This window comes from Camelus ferus, chromosome 20 (genome assembly GCF_009834535.1).
Source record: "Camelus ferus isolate YT-003-E chromosome 20, BCGSAC_Cfer_1.0, whole genome shotgun sequence".
Lineage (NCBI taxonomy): Eukaryota > Metazoa > Chordata > Mammalia > Artiodactyla > Camelidae > Camelus > Camelus ferus.
Window position 1 is genome coordinate 7,421,587 of NC_045715.1, and position 15,808 is coordinate 7,437,394.

Below are 15,808 nucleotides of genomic sequence, written 5' to 3' on the forward strand. Positions count from 1 at the left end.
CCATAATAAAGGTGTTAAAAAAAAAAGTGGATGTCTTTTAAATAGCATATAATTTAGTCTTGCCTTTAAAAAAAGTCCAGCCTGAGAACCTCTGACTTTTAATTATAATGTTTAGTAATTATTAAAAAATAATTGACAAAGAATAAACTGTATGCATTTCAAGTGTACAATTTGATGAGTTTTGACACGCATATACCTGTGAAGTCATCACAACGATCAAGAAAATGGGCATTTTCATCATTCCCCAAAGTTTCCCTGAGCTCCTCGGTAATCCATTCCTCCCCCAACCCCTCTTCCCCGGCAACCACTGATCTGCTTTCTGATACTATAGTTTGCATTTGCTAGAATTTTGTTTAAATGTCTGGCTTCTTTTATGCATCATAATGATTTTGAAGTTCATCCATGTTGGTTTCTGCTTCCCTTTTTTTCTCTGTTTCTGTGTAGTATTCCATTGTGTGGATGTGCAATAATGGACATTCATTCACATAGACATCTGGGTTGTTTCTAAATTTTGCTTATTACAAACATAGCTGCTATTAACATTCTGGTATAAGTCTTTGTATGGACATGCGCTTTATTTGTCTTGGGTAAATACCTAAGAGATGAATTCCTAGGTTTGTATGGCAGGTATGCATTTAATTTTTCAAGAAATTGTCAATCTGTTTTTCAAAGTGTACCATTTTGCGTTCTCCCCAGCGGGTATGAGAACTCTGCTTCCCTTTCTCATCAACAGTTGGCCTGGCTTATCTTTTTAATTTTAATGATTCTGTTTGGTGGGTTTATATTTCATTTACCTATTGTCTATTCACATGTCTTCTTTTGTGAGGTTTCTCTTCAAAATTTTTGCCCAGTTAAAAAATTTAGTAGTCTTCTTATTTTAATACATGTCCTTGGCTGATGTATGTGCTACAAGTTTTTATTCCTGGCTGTGGGTTGCCTTCTTGTTTTCTTGATCATCGTCTTAGAAGATAGAAGTTTAAAATTTTGATAAGGTCCAATTTGTCATTTTTTTATGATTTATGGGTTTTTTTTTTTTGTTGTTGTTCTATCTAAGGAACCTTTATCTACCTAGGATCACAAAGGTTTCCTCCTGTGTTTTCTTCTAGAAATATTAGAGTTTTATGTTTTACATTTGGGTCTATGATCCATTTGAGTTAATTTTTGTGCAGGGTAAATATAAATAGTAAATGTTCATTTTTTTCCATGGAGAGATGTAGTTGTCCCAGCGCCGTTTTTTCAAAAGACTCCATTCCCCAAGAAGTGCCTTGACACTTTCCTTGAAAATGTTCATAGATGTGGGAAAAGGTATATTCAAGGTATATTCAAATACTTTATCTGTAACTCTCAGTAGGATACCTGAGAGAGAGAGTAGGAAAAGCAGTAAAAATTTATGTGGTTATGACTCTCTGATTTTCATCAAATGTAGTTTTCTTTTCAGTATTTCTTGATGTCCATTCCAGGATGAATTGAGCAATTCCCTTTGACTCTTCAACCACATGAATAGTAACATCTACATTATGACACCAGAAATTATCCTACCCATCATTTTAATGTGTAGGCTTTCTGGTGAAGAGAAGTCTTATTCCAGATATTTGGGTTTTATAACGTTCATATATTCCAGAATTTTCCTCAAATGCAAATACACCCTGAAGTGATGCAAAATGAAAAAAAAAAAAAAAAAGCTCTCAATTCTACTCAAAAATCCAGATCTGTAGTATTAATAAAATAATTATAATTTAACTTTCTATATTACGAGTTCCAAAATAAGCCAACATTTAATTCTGTGATAAAGAAATATAGGAAAAGAAAACCCAGTGCCTATGAAAACAGATGTCTAAAATTTTAATGATTTTAAATCATTAAATACATACAATGTGGGAACGAGAGTAATACAGATTGAACATTTTGGTTTTGAAAATGTGAAATGTCACCACTTAGCTTAGAACAAATCTGTTTTCCCCTAAGAAATATACATTGTACGGTGAAATCTACAAGGACACTTGTCCACCTCCTCTTTGTTGATTTTCAGCAGTCGCCTTCCTCTGCACACTTACTTGTCACAGAACAATATAACTTATTCTTTTGGTAGAGCAGAACATTAAGAACTACAATAGTGGCTATTTTGAAATGCACCTCTATAAATTTCACTAATTTTTAAAAAAAAAAATCTCACTTAGATCACACATCCCTCTCTCCTCTTTTCCTGTTCCCGTGACTTGGTTGTTTAAAACAAGAACGCTTAAGTAAGTCAAGGCATATGTTGCAAATCAAAGTGTTTCCAAATTGGCTGGAAAAGAACCATTACATAAAAACTGGACTGAGACACTGTGGATAACATGCTTCTTGACTTGGTAAAATGTGGAGACACTTCCCCACCAGGTAGGAAGTGTTTCATTTGTCCCATGATGACTCTTACGGCTTGTGGAGTGACTGTGCTGGGCCGACCCCAGAGGTTACGAGAGGCCAGGCTGTGGAATGGCTGCTGTGACGAGCTGTGAGACGGCGGGGGGCTGTGTACGCAGGTCCATTGGCCAGAGCTGTGAAACTTCCAGGGGCTCCATACAGCTGCTGAGTGTTGGGTCTGCACACGCATGTTTTTAAGGCGGGTACAAGTGATTCTCTTACAGTAGGATGTGGCCTGGTGGCGTTAACGTTTAGGTGGCCAAGGAACTGGCCAGCTTCCCTCAGGTGATGGGTGCAGATTGAGAGTCAGAAAGGCCCCTACTTACAACTAGCAGATGAAACCATCCCTCTTTTTGTGGACGATAATAGTCTGATGTGTCTTTATGAATTCCTGCTGCAAATAATACAGTTTTTACAAATCTAAAATCAATCATCCTCTGGAAAACCTCACGGCCAAATCACACACAGAGGCAGCTGACCATAACGCCCTGGGGAACCACGTGCTCTCCTTTTATTGGGACATTGTCCTCGCCATGTTGAAACAATCCAGCCCTACCTGGAGACGTGGCCTCTAGATACAGTGTCAGTCAGTCTTCCAGCACCTAACATATCAGAGTTTGGATTAACATATTCTTTCTGAAACTTTCTGAGAGGGCATTTTTCAGCCAGAAGTGAGGCATTTTGCCACAATGTGCTCAAAACGGTCAATTTTGGAAGGGGTTTCAAAACAAAAACAAGGCATTCCATGCTTCCTTATTGGGAGGTGAACACTTGTAAATCTATTGTGCTTCCCAGACCTGGCATTGACAGGCTCCGAATGATCGCTGGTCTAGGCAAAGCAAGGTTACAACCAGCTGGTATGTTTTCTTTTTTTAAAAAAATGCAGCATTAGGAAGTGTTTACTAAGGTGCTTCTTAATTCATGGTTTTTAATGGAATGTATCAGACACCTACAAACGAACATGGGTACGCAGTCAGACACACGCCCACGGACATGATTCTGTGCAGTTTATGTCTTAGATGCTTCCCTGTGTACACAAGAACCACACAGGAAAAAAGTCCCCCGGGAGCTCCCTGAATGTCCTCTAACCCATTAAAACATTAAAATATTTTCATATAAAATATCTACAAAAATAGATAAGATTTACAAAAACCAGAGCATATTTCCAGTTTTCCTGGGTGACCCCTGCGTCCCCCTCTGCTGCTGCCCTTCTCAGAAGGTGGCCATCTCCAGCAGGGAGCGCTTGAAGAGCTGCGCATTCCGGGACAGGTCGGTCACGTGGTGGACCATCTCCTGCAGCGCCGGGGTGCTGGGGTAGTGCAGCGCCGCCGTCTTGGTCGCCAGCACGATCGTCTTGAGCTGCTCGCACAGCTGGTTGCTGGAGTTCATCACTTTGTTGCGAACGTCCTGGGCAGCCACCTGCCTGGTCAGCGTGTCTCCGATGAACACCAGCTTGTGCGCGCTGAGGATGACAAACTTGCTGTGCGCCACGAAGATCCGCGGGGGCTGCGCCGAGCTGACGCAGCTGAAGAGTGCGTCGATGGCGTTGAGCAGGGAGATGTAGTGGGTCTCACACTGGTCGTAGTAGAAGCAGAGCAGCTGCCTGTCCTGGGCGCCCACGCCGCCGCTGGGGGTCGGCAGGCTCTGGGAGGGCTTCCACTTGGAGATGTCGTTCTCCACCGGCTTTGTAATTTCTTGTTCCAGCAACTGGAACTGACTCAGCTGCAAGGGAGAAAAAAAGCCAGTTTCGGTTAAGGATCCGGTGGTGTGCTGTCATAGAAATGAACCAGGGCTTGGAGTTAAAAGGCAGGGGTTTTCATCTCCCATCAGGGTCAGGGGCTTATCAGATGTGAGGCCTTGTCAAGTCCCCTTGCTTTCCTAAACTGTAAAATGTAGGGGTTGAGAAAGATGATCCCTAAGGAATCCTCCAGCTCCGACTTCTATGATGGGATGGTTGGGCTCTTCTACGCTCAAGCTGGATGGCAAAACCCAGCTCTGTTTCCTGCGCCGCTATGAAGGTTAAATGAGTTAATATTTGCAAAGTGCTTAGAACAGTGTTTGGTATATTGCAGGCCCTATGTAAATGTTTATTAGACACTGAGTGGTGGCAAAGGAAAAGCAAATGTAGGGATCTCTTTGGCAAGTCAGTCACTGACAGTTTGCTCCTTCTCTAGGAAAGGCTTGACTCTGTCCCTTCGAGACACTTAGATAAATGACAATCCATGACTGACAATTCATGACATAAATATATGTGCGTTATGGAAAAGAACACCTCCAAGGGAATCTCAGTACTGACTGCATCATAACACTTAGCTGCCCAGAGTTGTGGAAAGAAAAGGACCTCACATAGAATCAGACTCAGTGAGTGTTAGCTTTCTTCCTTCTCTCCTCTCTGCCCCCTGCTGGTGTAGTATTTATTTAGTTTGGTAACTTAGAGCTAATTTTTTTAAATTGAAGTATAGCTGGTTTACAGTGTCATGTTAATTTCTGGTGTACAGCATAGCGATTCATTTATACATAAATTCCTTTTCATTATAGACTATTACAAGGTACTGAATATAGTTCCCTGTGCTATACGTAGGACCTTGTTGTTTATTTTATACAGTATGTAGTAATTAGTAGCTACAAATCCCAAACTCCCAACTTATCCCTCCCACACTCCCCTTCCCCTCCTGGTAACCATAAGTTTGTTTTCTGTGTCTGTGAGTCTGCCTCAGTTTTGTAAATAAGTTCTTTTTTTTTTTTTTTTAAGATTCCATATATAAGTGATATCATTTGGTATTTTTCTTCCTCTTTCTAGCTTACTTCATTTAGTATGACAATCTCCAGGTCCACCCATGTTGCTGGAAATAGTATAATTTCATTCTTTTTTATGGCTGAGTAGTATTCCATGAGATAGATAGATAGATAGATAGATAGATAGATAGATAGATAGATATACCACAACTTCTTTATCCAGTCATCTGTTGATGGACATTTAGGCTGCACCTGTGTCTTGGCTATTGTAAACAGTGCTGCTATGAACATTGGGATGCATGTATTTTTTTGAATTAGAGTTTCCTCTAGATACATGCCCAGGAGTGGGATTGCTGGATCATATCATTTATTATTTAAATTGCAGTAATAATAATTTCCAACTATTACACCAACTCTCAGGAGAGACTCTCTTCTACAGGCAAGGACTGTCTATCTGTGACCAGATTTAGGACTCCGTTAATCTTCTGCCCCGAGGTAGGGCTGAGTCAGAGCAGGGTTAACCTCACTCAGCTTCTCCCCTAAGAAATGCACAGCGAACTTTCCTTTTCTGTAGACTCTGTTGTCTTCTTAGCAATTATTATGATTTCAACAAGTTCCCTAAAGCCCTGCTGTCTTACTCGGCCAAACACCAAAGCAAACATAAATAGATACAGAGTGATGCTTCAAGATATTTAGCTTATGCCTTTTTCAAATATGTTCATAAATAAATCACCTTACTAGCTGGAGAGAGGGATTTTCTCATTGTTTAGAGAAGTAACTGAAGTTCAGGGTGGTTTAGTGACTTGCCTAAGGTCACACAGTTGGTTAGTCAGAGATTAAAACTCTGGTTTCCCGAGTGCCATGTGCCACTTCACATCTGTGCATGCCATTTCATTGCATCTTACAAGGCTTATAAATCCTCCATCCATTTCTTTTTATTTTTATGCCCTTATACTGGCAACACGCATCATTATCTGCCTCACTTATGCCCAACTTTTGAATGAAACTGCCCTACCCAACCAAAACCCTTAGTAAATGGACTTGAATATGTTCCAAAAATATTGGCTCCTGCCCTCCTACCCTTAGACTGGACCAAGAACAGCCAAGCCATAGGGAAGAGAGAAGAGTTAGGTAGACAGGTAGACAGGTAGACAGACAGACAGACAGACAGACAGAGATATGGCCCAGTTTTTTTTTTTTTTTTTTTTTTTTAGGAATTTGATGAACCACAGAAGGAGCTGACTGTCAGCGGAGGAAGTGGAGATGAAAAGCTATCTATAGAAAAAAGAATGAGTGGCCATTTGTGGGTTCTGTAAGTTACAGGGGAGCCAAATGAGTAGATAAGCAGAGGAAACTGCCAGAAAAAAGAGGAGAAGGAAGTCAATTTAGAGAAAAGCAAAGAAAGTACGAGAAGGAGAGGGAATTGGCAGTCCTAGCTCTTCCAGACTTGGGTATTAGATCTTCATTTTCTGTTCTTGAATTCCCCTATTACAACCTGACTATAAACCCTGTCCGCTTGGGCCAGGATGAGTGGGTCCTGCTCCTTGAGATCACAGCCTTGACCCAAACAGGCTCGGCCTGGAGAAACTGCTGTTTGGATACAGTCCAGGCACACCGGGCTGGATGACTAAAGCCAGAAACCTTCTCTTTGTTCTTTCTTCACCCTATTATATGCCTTGGAGCTTGTTTATGCCAGAGTGTACTAGAAGGATCAAAGGCATGACTTTGTGAAGTTATACCTTCCTTGTTAAGTGGGAAATCTCTTCAGTACCAAATAGTTTTTGTTCTGATTGCACACACCTGATGGTGCTCCAGCTGCATCTTGTTCTGTTTGATGATGTTTTCCTTCTCCAACAGCTCTTTCTGCTGCCTCTCAAACTCCTCTTTACCCTGTTATTTTTTGACATAAAGAAAACATTAAATCACCATTGTGATTCACTGATGCTAACAATTTCATTGACAAACACGTAAATACTCTTTGATTTCCCACTGCCTTGGCAATTTCCCTGAATGCCCAATTAGGCCCTGGGAACCCCAGACAGGGATGACCAGTTCCCGGCCAGACTGCCAGTCACTGTGTAGATCAGGACTAAAAACTAAAACCCGTTTCCATGTGGGGCACATGCCCTCTGCACCACTTTACCATTTTGGAGGGCTACCTGTGACCCTCTTCAGACGTCCTTCAGCAGGGCTGTCTCAGTTCTTTTCTAATAGATTATCTGCAAACCCACAAACCTCCTAACACGGGTCTAAATGTGGTCTATGCTGCAGTTCTAGTTTCTTCAAACCATCTGCCACTCTACGCCAAATTAGTCTGTCTCAAAATGCAGAGCTGGACGGCCAGCCAGGTAAAATGTTTAACGCCTCCATCCTCTCTCTCCCCACACTTGTCTTCAGTACTCGGTGCGGCTCTCTTCCCCCTTTCCCAGTTGCGCACAAAGGAACTGTAGTTTCATAATTCTCAGGGTAATCCGTGGCTGTGATCCAAGTAAAAAGAACGGCAGAGTAAGATAGTAAGCCAAATTCTAACTAATGGATCTTGGTGGACTTTTAATCCCCAAAATGAAAGGGCAAACTGGCGGGATCTAGGTCTACCTGGTGGAATTTCCATTTAGAAGAGGCAGACTGTCACTGCCCAATGACCCATACGCAGGTTAAGTTCTAGGTCAATTGGCAAATGCCTTGTGGTCTTCAAGGTAAGTCTGTGGTGGGGTTAAGTTTCTCTGTAACTACACACACACACACACACACACACACACACACAGTAGAGCTTAGTAATTATCTAGTACGGAGTCTTTCAAATTGTTTTCTTAACAGTGAACCACCCCTTTTTTTCAAATAAAATATCATGCAGAACTGTATATATCCTGAAACAGAAATGGAGTTGGTATGATTATTCAAGGGCCCACTATCCTACTGGGGGTCTCCTCCAGCTTGCCCATAGCAATGGGATCTAATCCAACCCTGGGCTTCATTCATTTTGCATATGAGGAAATTAGGCGAGGTTACATAAGTTGGTGACACAGTTAGCACCAGGGAAAGTTCTAGAGGACTCAGGACTCTCAGGCCAGTGTTTTTCCTACTGTACGACATTGCCCCGTTTGTGAACCACTGCTCATGTTTCAGGGCCATTCGCCACCCGCAAGCCCAGCAGCCTCACAGGCCGTGGCCCCAGACACCCTGCAGGTGGGCACTGGTGCTTTATGAGCCTGGTTCTTTACCTGTAGGTGGACGTAGTCATAATCATCCATCCAGCTCCTTTCAGAGCCATCACTGCTGCTGCAGTCAGGGGGCTGGACCTTGCCCAGGCTGGGGGGCAATGGCTTGTTGAGGGCTTGGGCCTTGTGGTCCCCGGGATGCAGCAGCTGCATCTGGGATCCAGCGTGTGGGTACTCGGTGGAGTTCATGATGTTCTCAGGCCCATTCTTCCCATGCGAGCTGCCGGGGCCCGGTCTGAAGAGGGCCTCTGCGTTGGTGTTGATGGTCGTGGTGAGCTGCTTGGCATCGTCCGGCACTGTCTTTGCCACCATCACAAACCGGTCCAGGTCATCACACTTGTTCTGGAGCTTGTTGGTGGCCAGGATATTCAGGGACCAGCTGCACTCATTTAAGTCATGGCTGGTCTGGCTCAGAATCTGGTGGGAGTCGTCCACTCTCTGGAGCTCCCGCTTCATCTTGTTGTGGAGGGTGAGATCCGGGAGGCAGGAAGCGTTTGCCACAGCTCCCTTGGCAAAGTGGAGGTAGTCCCTCAGGCACAGCTCCACCTTGTCCACGGCGGCGCGGATCTCGTTGAGGTGCCGCTCCATGTACCCGTAGCATCGCCAGTCGGTGGTGACCAGCGCCGTGAGGCCGGAGACCCCCAGCTCCAGGGTCTGCTGGAGCCAATGGAGTCTCTCGATGGCTGTGTCCGGATCCAGGAAGAGCCTTTTGTCCTGAGATGGGGAGGCCGACAAGGAGGATTCCTTCGAGGTGGTGGAAGATGTGGACATGTTACTCCTGGTGCTGCCCGTGCTGGAGAAGGATAAGCGGTTGATGCCGTCGACCACGTCCTGCGCGCCTTTGGCCTCCGGCGGGTTGTGCAGCGGGACGTCGTAAACACCGAGCCCATCTCTTTCTTCCAGGTTTGCTTTCTCGCTAGTCTCTGCAGGCGGCTCGAGAAACTGAACGCCCCGGGGGATGTCGTAGGCGTCGTTCTGGGCGCCCACGGGCGGTCCCAGCTGCGGGGGCGGGTGGCTCAGGGAGATGCTTTGCTGTCTTCGCAGCGCCAGGTCGGCAGCTCCCGGGGCGTCACAGTTATATTTCAGGTGAAGGTCCTTCCCCACGGGCTTGGTGCTGGGTGGGGGGATGTCATAAACGCCCTCGGGTCTGGCGTCCGGCTTCCCAGGGTGCCTCATCGGAGGGGGGAAATCATACTCTTTCTCCCTCAGCCCTGCTTCGTCTCGGCAAGCGGAGGGTGGGCTGGCGTAGACCTGAAAAGTAAGCGGAAAACGAAGCTATTTAGTGTTGGGTCGGCTCCCATGAGCGGCGCGGTAAAGGGAGGGTCGGGGTTCCCAGCCCCACACGGATCGGCCTCCCCACCCTCCGCCCCCACACAGCGGTGCCACCCAGGCTCTCTCCCACTGCCCACCCTCTGACCAGCGCGTCCTTCCCTGGCTTCCACGCTGTCTTAGGCGTGGACCCCTCCTGGCTGAGTCGCCCTCCCGGGTCCCAGTCCCACGTTTCTGACCAGCTCCTGGGTACCCCCCCGCGGCGGCTGCTGGTGATGCATTAATACACCGGACTAGGGACAGAAGCCCTGAGGTCTCTCCCGGATCTGTCAGCTGTGTGATGCTGAGTAAGTTGCTTTAATAGCCTGAGACACAGTTCCCTCATCCGCGAAACAAGGATAACTGTACTTCCCGTGCAGGCATCCCCCGGAATGAGTCCAATGCATTAACCCATATGTGTATATACGGCCTGAGGATGCTCCAACACCCTATGTAAGCGCGAGCGCCGTGAGCCGTGTTAAGGCTTGCCAAAGGGAATTGATTATTTTACCTTTTTATTGGCTCTCCTCAATGACCGTCCCATTTTTTTAGTGGGTCCCCTAAATATGGAATCCCTAGAGTTATCTTTAATTATTGTGTTTTCTTCCTCCCGCCCTCTTTCCTTCCCTGTACTCTCCCACAAAGCTAGCTTTTCCTTCTTGTTTCATCTCAGTACACACACACCTTGTTTTTTTTCCCCAGCTGCCCTGCAGTAGCTCACTTACCCCTTTGGAAGGAGGGATGTCATAGACCCCCTGAGGGTTTCTCTCTCCCACCGGAACCGAAAACACCGGGCCTTTCACGGACGAAGGAGGGATGTCATAGACCTGAGGAGACACACCTGAGTTACTGGCGTGGAATCGTCTGTATACGGGTCATTTTTTATGCCACGAAGCTTTTAATGACGGGTTTATCTACCAAGTTACGTACTCCCTTGCTCTTTAGCTGAATTCTGTGTAATAAGGGGCTGATGGAATCTCTCCCTTTAAATTTTGCATTCTTTGGCTTAGGTTGAATATAAAAATGATCTTTGGTGAAATATCTACACTGTCTGTACTTTAAATTGTAGTTTAAATTTTATACTTCCTGGTAAAATGACAAGCACCAAAAGCTTTATTAGATCAGAGCCTAGGCTTTCCTGATACAGCAGGTCCAGAAAACATAACTTAAATAACATTGGCTAAAACAGCCCCTGGATAGACAACCTAAGTCAAGCTTCACGTGGAATATGCACATTGTGTGGACTCTTTTCCTCCGTGGCCCTGAGGTGGCCCTGTCCCTGGGGACCACGTTCCCGGCACGCACCCCTTGAGCAGTGTGGGAGGGGGGGATGTCGTAGACGTCCTTTTGGTATCGGGATGGGTACTCGTACACGTAGCCATTGCCTGTCCTCACTGGCGTGATCACCTGTGGACAAGGAGACAGGGGTCAAATTCCAAGCTGAGTTCTGTCTCCTAACCTTCTAATCCGACACGCCTCCCTGGACTCTACCCAGCTAACAAGAAAGAAAAAAAAAGAAAGAGGGAAGAGATAAAAGGAAGGAGACAAGGAGACATCAGGCCCATAAACTTTTAAATCCCTCTTGAGTCCCAATGAAGAACCAGTCCTGGAAATATCTCTGTCCGCCTCCCTCACGGTAACAAAATCACCTCAAAGTTGGTCAGATAAAGGCTCAATTCCCAAAGGGTGCTTTAAGGGAAAATCATTCTTCAATTATTAAAGTCCTAGCTCCTCCCTTTGGAAGATCAAAAGCACAGCATAATGAAAAAAAAATTTTTTTAAAGGCTCTGAAACTATTTGTAAAGTGAATAATGCAAATAGAGTTCAGTCACTTAAAATTCCTCTCATACCTTCCCCGGGAAGCCTCTTCATCTGACATTATTATGATCATAACTAAAATTCCATAGGCCACTGGAGTACTTCGATGGAGTTAAAGCTCACACAGTGCTGCCCTTAGGAGCCTCCAGGAGCTTTTGTCCTAACGACTGACACACATGAAATACCAAGGCCAGGAGCCGACCAGGAACAGAGTTCAGGTCTCTAATTATTTTCCCATTTCCACCAGGGAAGCAAACATCCAGACGGTGCCTACATTCAAGTGACGTCAGAAGTCAAACACCCTCATCACAACTCAAGCATCTGGAACCAACGTCAGGGAAACAGATCTCACCCAACCGGCTCGTATTTTCACATCGACACACTTCACTGTGTCCTAAGTACAGGCAGAGAAATTACTGGAACTTAAACTCCTTGGAAATATATTTAATCTGCCAAGAGCTTCTGAATGACTGGGGTCTTGTTTCTACCTAACCCAGTCCCTGCATGCTAATGGCAGTCCACCTCCATGTTGCCCCCGACATCTGTAAGAACAGACATTGTAGGTTAGGAAGACTGGTTGTTCCCTAAGAAACCATCATCTTTTATCCTTTCTCTAATGTGAAAACTCTGGCGTCAGGCTGCCTACAAAACTATGTGAAAAATGCTCACATCCGTCCTACCCCGAAATGGGTGGAACTCAGCCAAATGCACCAATGCCCTTCTCTCCGGGGGCTCTAAATGCCCGGGTTCAATTTGCTTTTAAATCCCTGGTGCTTGCAGCTGATTATTTCTTGCAATGAAGGTAAAAGAGATTAGCATGCAGTCACCATACCATCAAATCTCTCCCCTGCCTCGGGTTTAAAAAAGGAATCTCTTGTTTTAAGGTTTGTTGGCGTGGAGTGCACAGCATCACTTACAGGGTGACCACTGTGCTATGCAGAGCAAATCTTCCTTTTTAAAGCAGGGTACTCTTTGCTCAGGGGAGATACACTGTGTTCCCAATGCCCTTATATAATTTTTTTTTCACTCGCTATTGTCCAGGAGAGAAATGACATGTCTTCTCTTAGTCTCTCTCATCAGCTCCTCTATTTATAGCTCTCTCCTTTGGCTGTTTAATAGAACCTGCTCACAACACGGCTTTTGTTCAGTCTACAAGCTTCTAAGAGTGGATTCTATCCCCAGTTGCCAAGTTAGTCATGATGCTAATGGAAAACCAAGGCTGGCTATGCTGAAGGCCAGCTGAAGGGTTTCATCTTTAGTTTAAAAAAGGGAGGGTGGCCGAGAGGTAGAGGGGGTGGTGTTGGCATCTGAAAATAGCCCTTGGTGACATGTAAACAGAAAGCACGGCTCCAGAAAGGCGGGTTGGGGACCAGGCTCTGCCTTGCCTTTGGGGATCGTCCCTGGCAGAGAGCGTTAACGCTTCCCAGGACTTAACGTCTCCCTTCCTGACAAATGTCACAGAACCCCAGCGTGCTCTCTCCTTCTCATTTGGAGGATGCCTGTGGTCATCTGGTTTTTTAAAAACTTTGCATTCCAAACCAGTCATTTGCCTTGTTTATGCATTAGAAGAAACAGATGGTGAAAACCACAAGGGGAAAAAGCCAGCAAAATACCACCTTCCCCGACTCCAGCCCTCCTGATGTACCCATAGAATGCACGGTGGTCCACGGATGGCATGGAAATGGGACCAGTGTTTTGCATCTGGCCAGACGCAGGCAGGACACAGAGTGACCCTCTTTGTGACGCCTGAGAGAACCAAGGGCTGGACGCCTTCTGCGTTTGGAATCCTCCTCCTCACCCCGTCGCTTGGGTCACATTCATGCCAACTTCGTGTTCTCTCCTCAGAGGAACTGCTGACTGTTCTGTACCTTACAAAGTATCCAGTTTTGTGGTTTGTAAGGCCTTTTCTTCCTGCTTGACACGGTATCCAAAAGCCTTTCTACTCTCCCAGAATTACTGTACCTCAGCCCAGGAGGAACACCAAGGTCTAGCCAAGGGGATGGACATTTTAGAAGAAATCTCCTGGCAATTTGCAAGGCATTGATGGAATTGCTACACACTGGGCATTTTAGAATCTAATTTTCTCAATGAAATAGAGTCAGGTTTTTCATTTCCTTTTTTCCTTCGTTCGTTTTTCTTTCCTGCATTCCTTTCATTCTGCGTGTTTATTTATAGTTACAAGACTTAACCTTAGGGATTAACCAAAATGACCTCCTAGCTCCTCAGCATTGCCACAAAAGGGGGCTGAACTGTGGGCTTCCCAGGGCTCTAGGACTGACTGTCCCATCAGCTACTTTCCTGGTTACCCTGCAGAGAACCTGCATTTTCCAAACATGGGTTTTCTGTCTAGATGAGAAATCCAACCTTCCTCGGATGTTAATCAACCATTCTTGTCAACTAATATAAAAGCCTGAAGGCAGACACTTTGAGGAGAGCTATGAAGCAGAGAAAGGCAGACTGTAGAAGTTTAGAAAAGGAAGAGTCCATTTAATAAATCTCTGAGGCTGGAGCCCGGCAGGGTAGGATCAGAAGTCTAGGGCTATGTGGGCTCTCTACTAACTCGGCTTGTATAGGAACAAGCAAACATGGCTTGCCTCCCGTGGGTATAGCTCACTGGTAGAGCGTGTGCTTAGCATGCACAAGATCCTGGGTTCAATCCATAGTACCACCATGTAAATAAAAAAAAAAAAAAACTTGTTATTTAGATAAACAACAAGGACCTACTGTATAGCCCAGGAAACTATATTCAATTTCTTACAATAACATATAATGGAAAAGAATCTGAAAAAAAAATACGTATGTGTATGTATAACTAAATTACTTGGCTGTGCACCTGAAACTAACACTGTAAATCAACCACGTTTCAACTAAACAAGCAAAAAAACATGGCTTGCACCGCCCTCTACTTTGACGCATTGGATTTACATGATTTTGAGCCTCAGATCATAGGAAGCGTGAGCATTTTTAGAGATGCTGCGGAGACTTCCGTCTCTCGTAATTTGAGAGCCATGCACGCAGAAATGTTAAAGAAGTGGAGTCTGTCCTAGGGCGGCGAGAGCCAGGGCGCACTGAGAACCACCAGGTGCGAGTCAGTGAGGAGGCCCTGGGGGTCTGTCATTCACGTCTCCACATTCGCTTGGCCTGGTCTGCACCTGGATCAGAGCAAGGGCCTTACGCGTAGATGGCTGTGGGGCTGAGCAGGTTGGGGAGGGAGGAACAAACGGGGGACCCGGTGCTGGGGACACAGAGCTCGCCGCCCCCTGTTGAAAGGTGGCAGCCTTTCCTCAGCTCCCGCCAGCCCCCATCCTGGAAGAGTACTCCCTGGGCTGCCAGATCTTTCACATTTTCACAAGAAGCCAGAAATCTGGATTTCCATGTGAAGCCTGATTTCTCAAAATGGGATCCAATATTTCAAACAGCATCTGGGCCAAGCTACACGTGTCTCTGGCCCCCAGGGTGCTGGGCCTCGCCATCTGGGTGTTTCTTCCCTCCTCCCTCAGTCTCAGGGCAGGACCCGAAAGCTCCTCACAGCTCCGCGCCTTGGCAAGGCTGACCGACTCCGAGTTTCATAGACGCCCTGCCTGCCGCGCCTCTGCGCCTTCACTCACGCATGTCTTTGTGTGAGATGCTCTTCTTCCTTTCCTCTGAGGCGGAGTTTATTCGATTTTCAGGGCCAAGCTGAGTGCTGCTCTGCCACAAAGCCTTTCCCAGACCAGACATAAACTCTCCCTCCTTGGACCCTCCCGCGTGCAGTTATCCGTACGTCTCTCACAGGGCTTGTCACCTGAGGGTCGGCTGTTTCAGCCTGTCCATCTCTTAGCATGGTGGAGTCAGAGACCATTTCTTCTGCATCTGAATATAAACAGCAGGGCCTAGCGCAGTGCCTTGAATATAGTGGTCTTGGATAAATGTATTGACTGAATATATTAATGAACTCAAGGAAAACTCAAGGCTTTTCTTAAGCAAAATGGTGTGTATGTGGAGAGGATACTGACAGGTCTGCCTGCATAGGATAAGGCTGGTTTCCAGGTAAGTCAGCTCTGGGATGAGGGGGACCCCTGGGAGAAGGGGCGGAAGAGCATCATATCAGCCATGCATGAGCAAGTAGGGGAACCAAGAAGGCCGGGGGAATGTCAGGTAGAGCTAAGAAACCATGTTAGAATTTTCACCTGCACCACTGTATGCTGCAAACCACTATTGGATGGGGGCCAAGAAGGGCCACTAGATGGTTTTCTTTTCCCCAGCCTGGAGCCTGCACGTGACACTAACACCTGCGTGCTTCTCAGCCTCCAGCCAGAAACATATGCGGGAGCTTTGCAAAAAGA

At 45.8% G+C, this 15,808-nt stretch overlaps 1 protein-coding gene across 1 annotated transcript in view; it reads right to left on the reverse strand.

The window, feature by feature from the left end:
• Positions 1-1,819: 1,819 nt before the first annotated feature.
• Positions 1,820-15,808, reverse strand: part of NEDD9 (neural precursor cell expressed, developmentally down-regulated 9) — a 47,797-nt gene continuing 33,808 nt past the window's right edge. The window contains 5 exon segments of the mRNA XM_006181085.3: positions 1,820-4,125; positions 6,940-7,029; positions 8,361-9,608; positions 10,391-10,492; positions 10,971-11,072. Coding sequence (XP_006181147.1) covers positions 3,616-4,125; positions 6,940-7,029; positions 8,361-9,608; positions 10,391-10,492; positions 10,971-11,072 — 2,052 coding nt within the window. The 3' untranslated portion in view covers positions 1,820-3,615.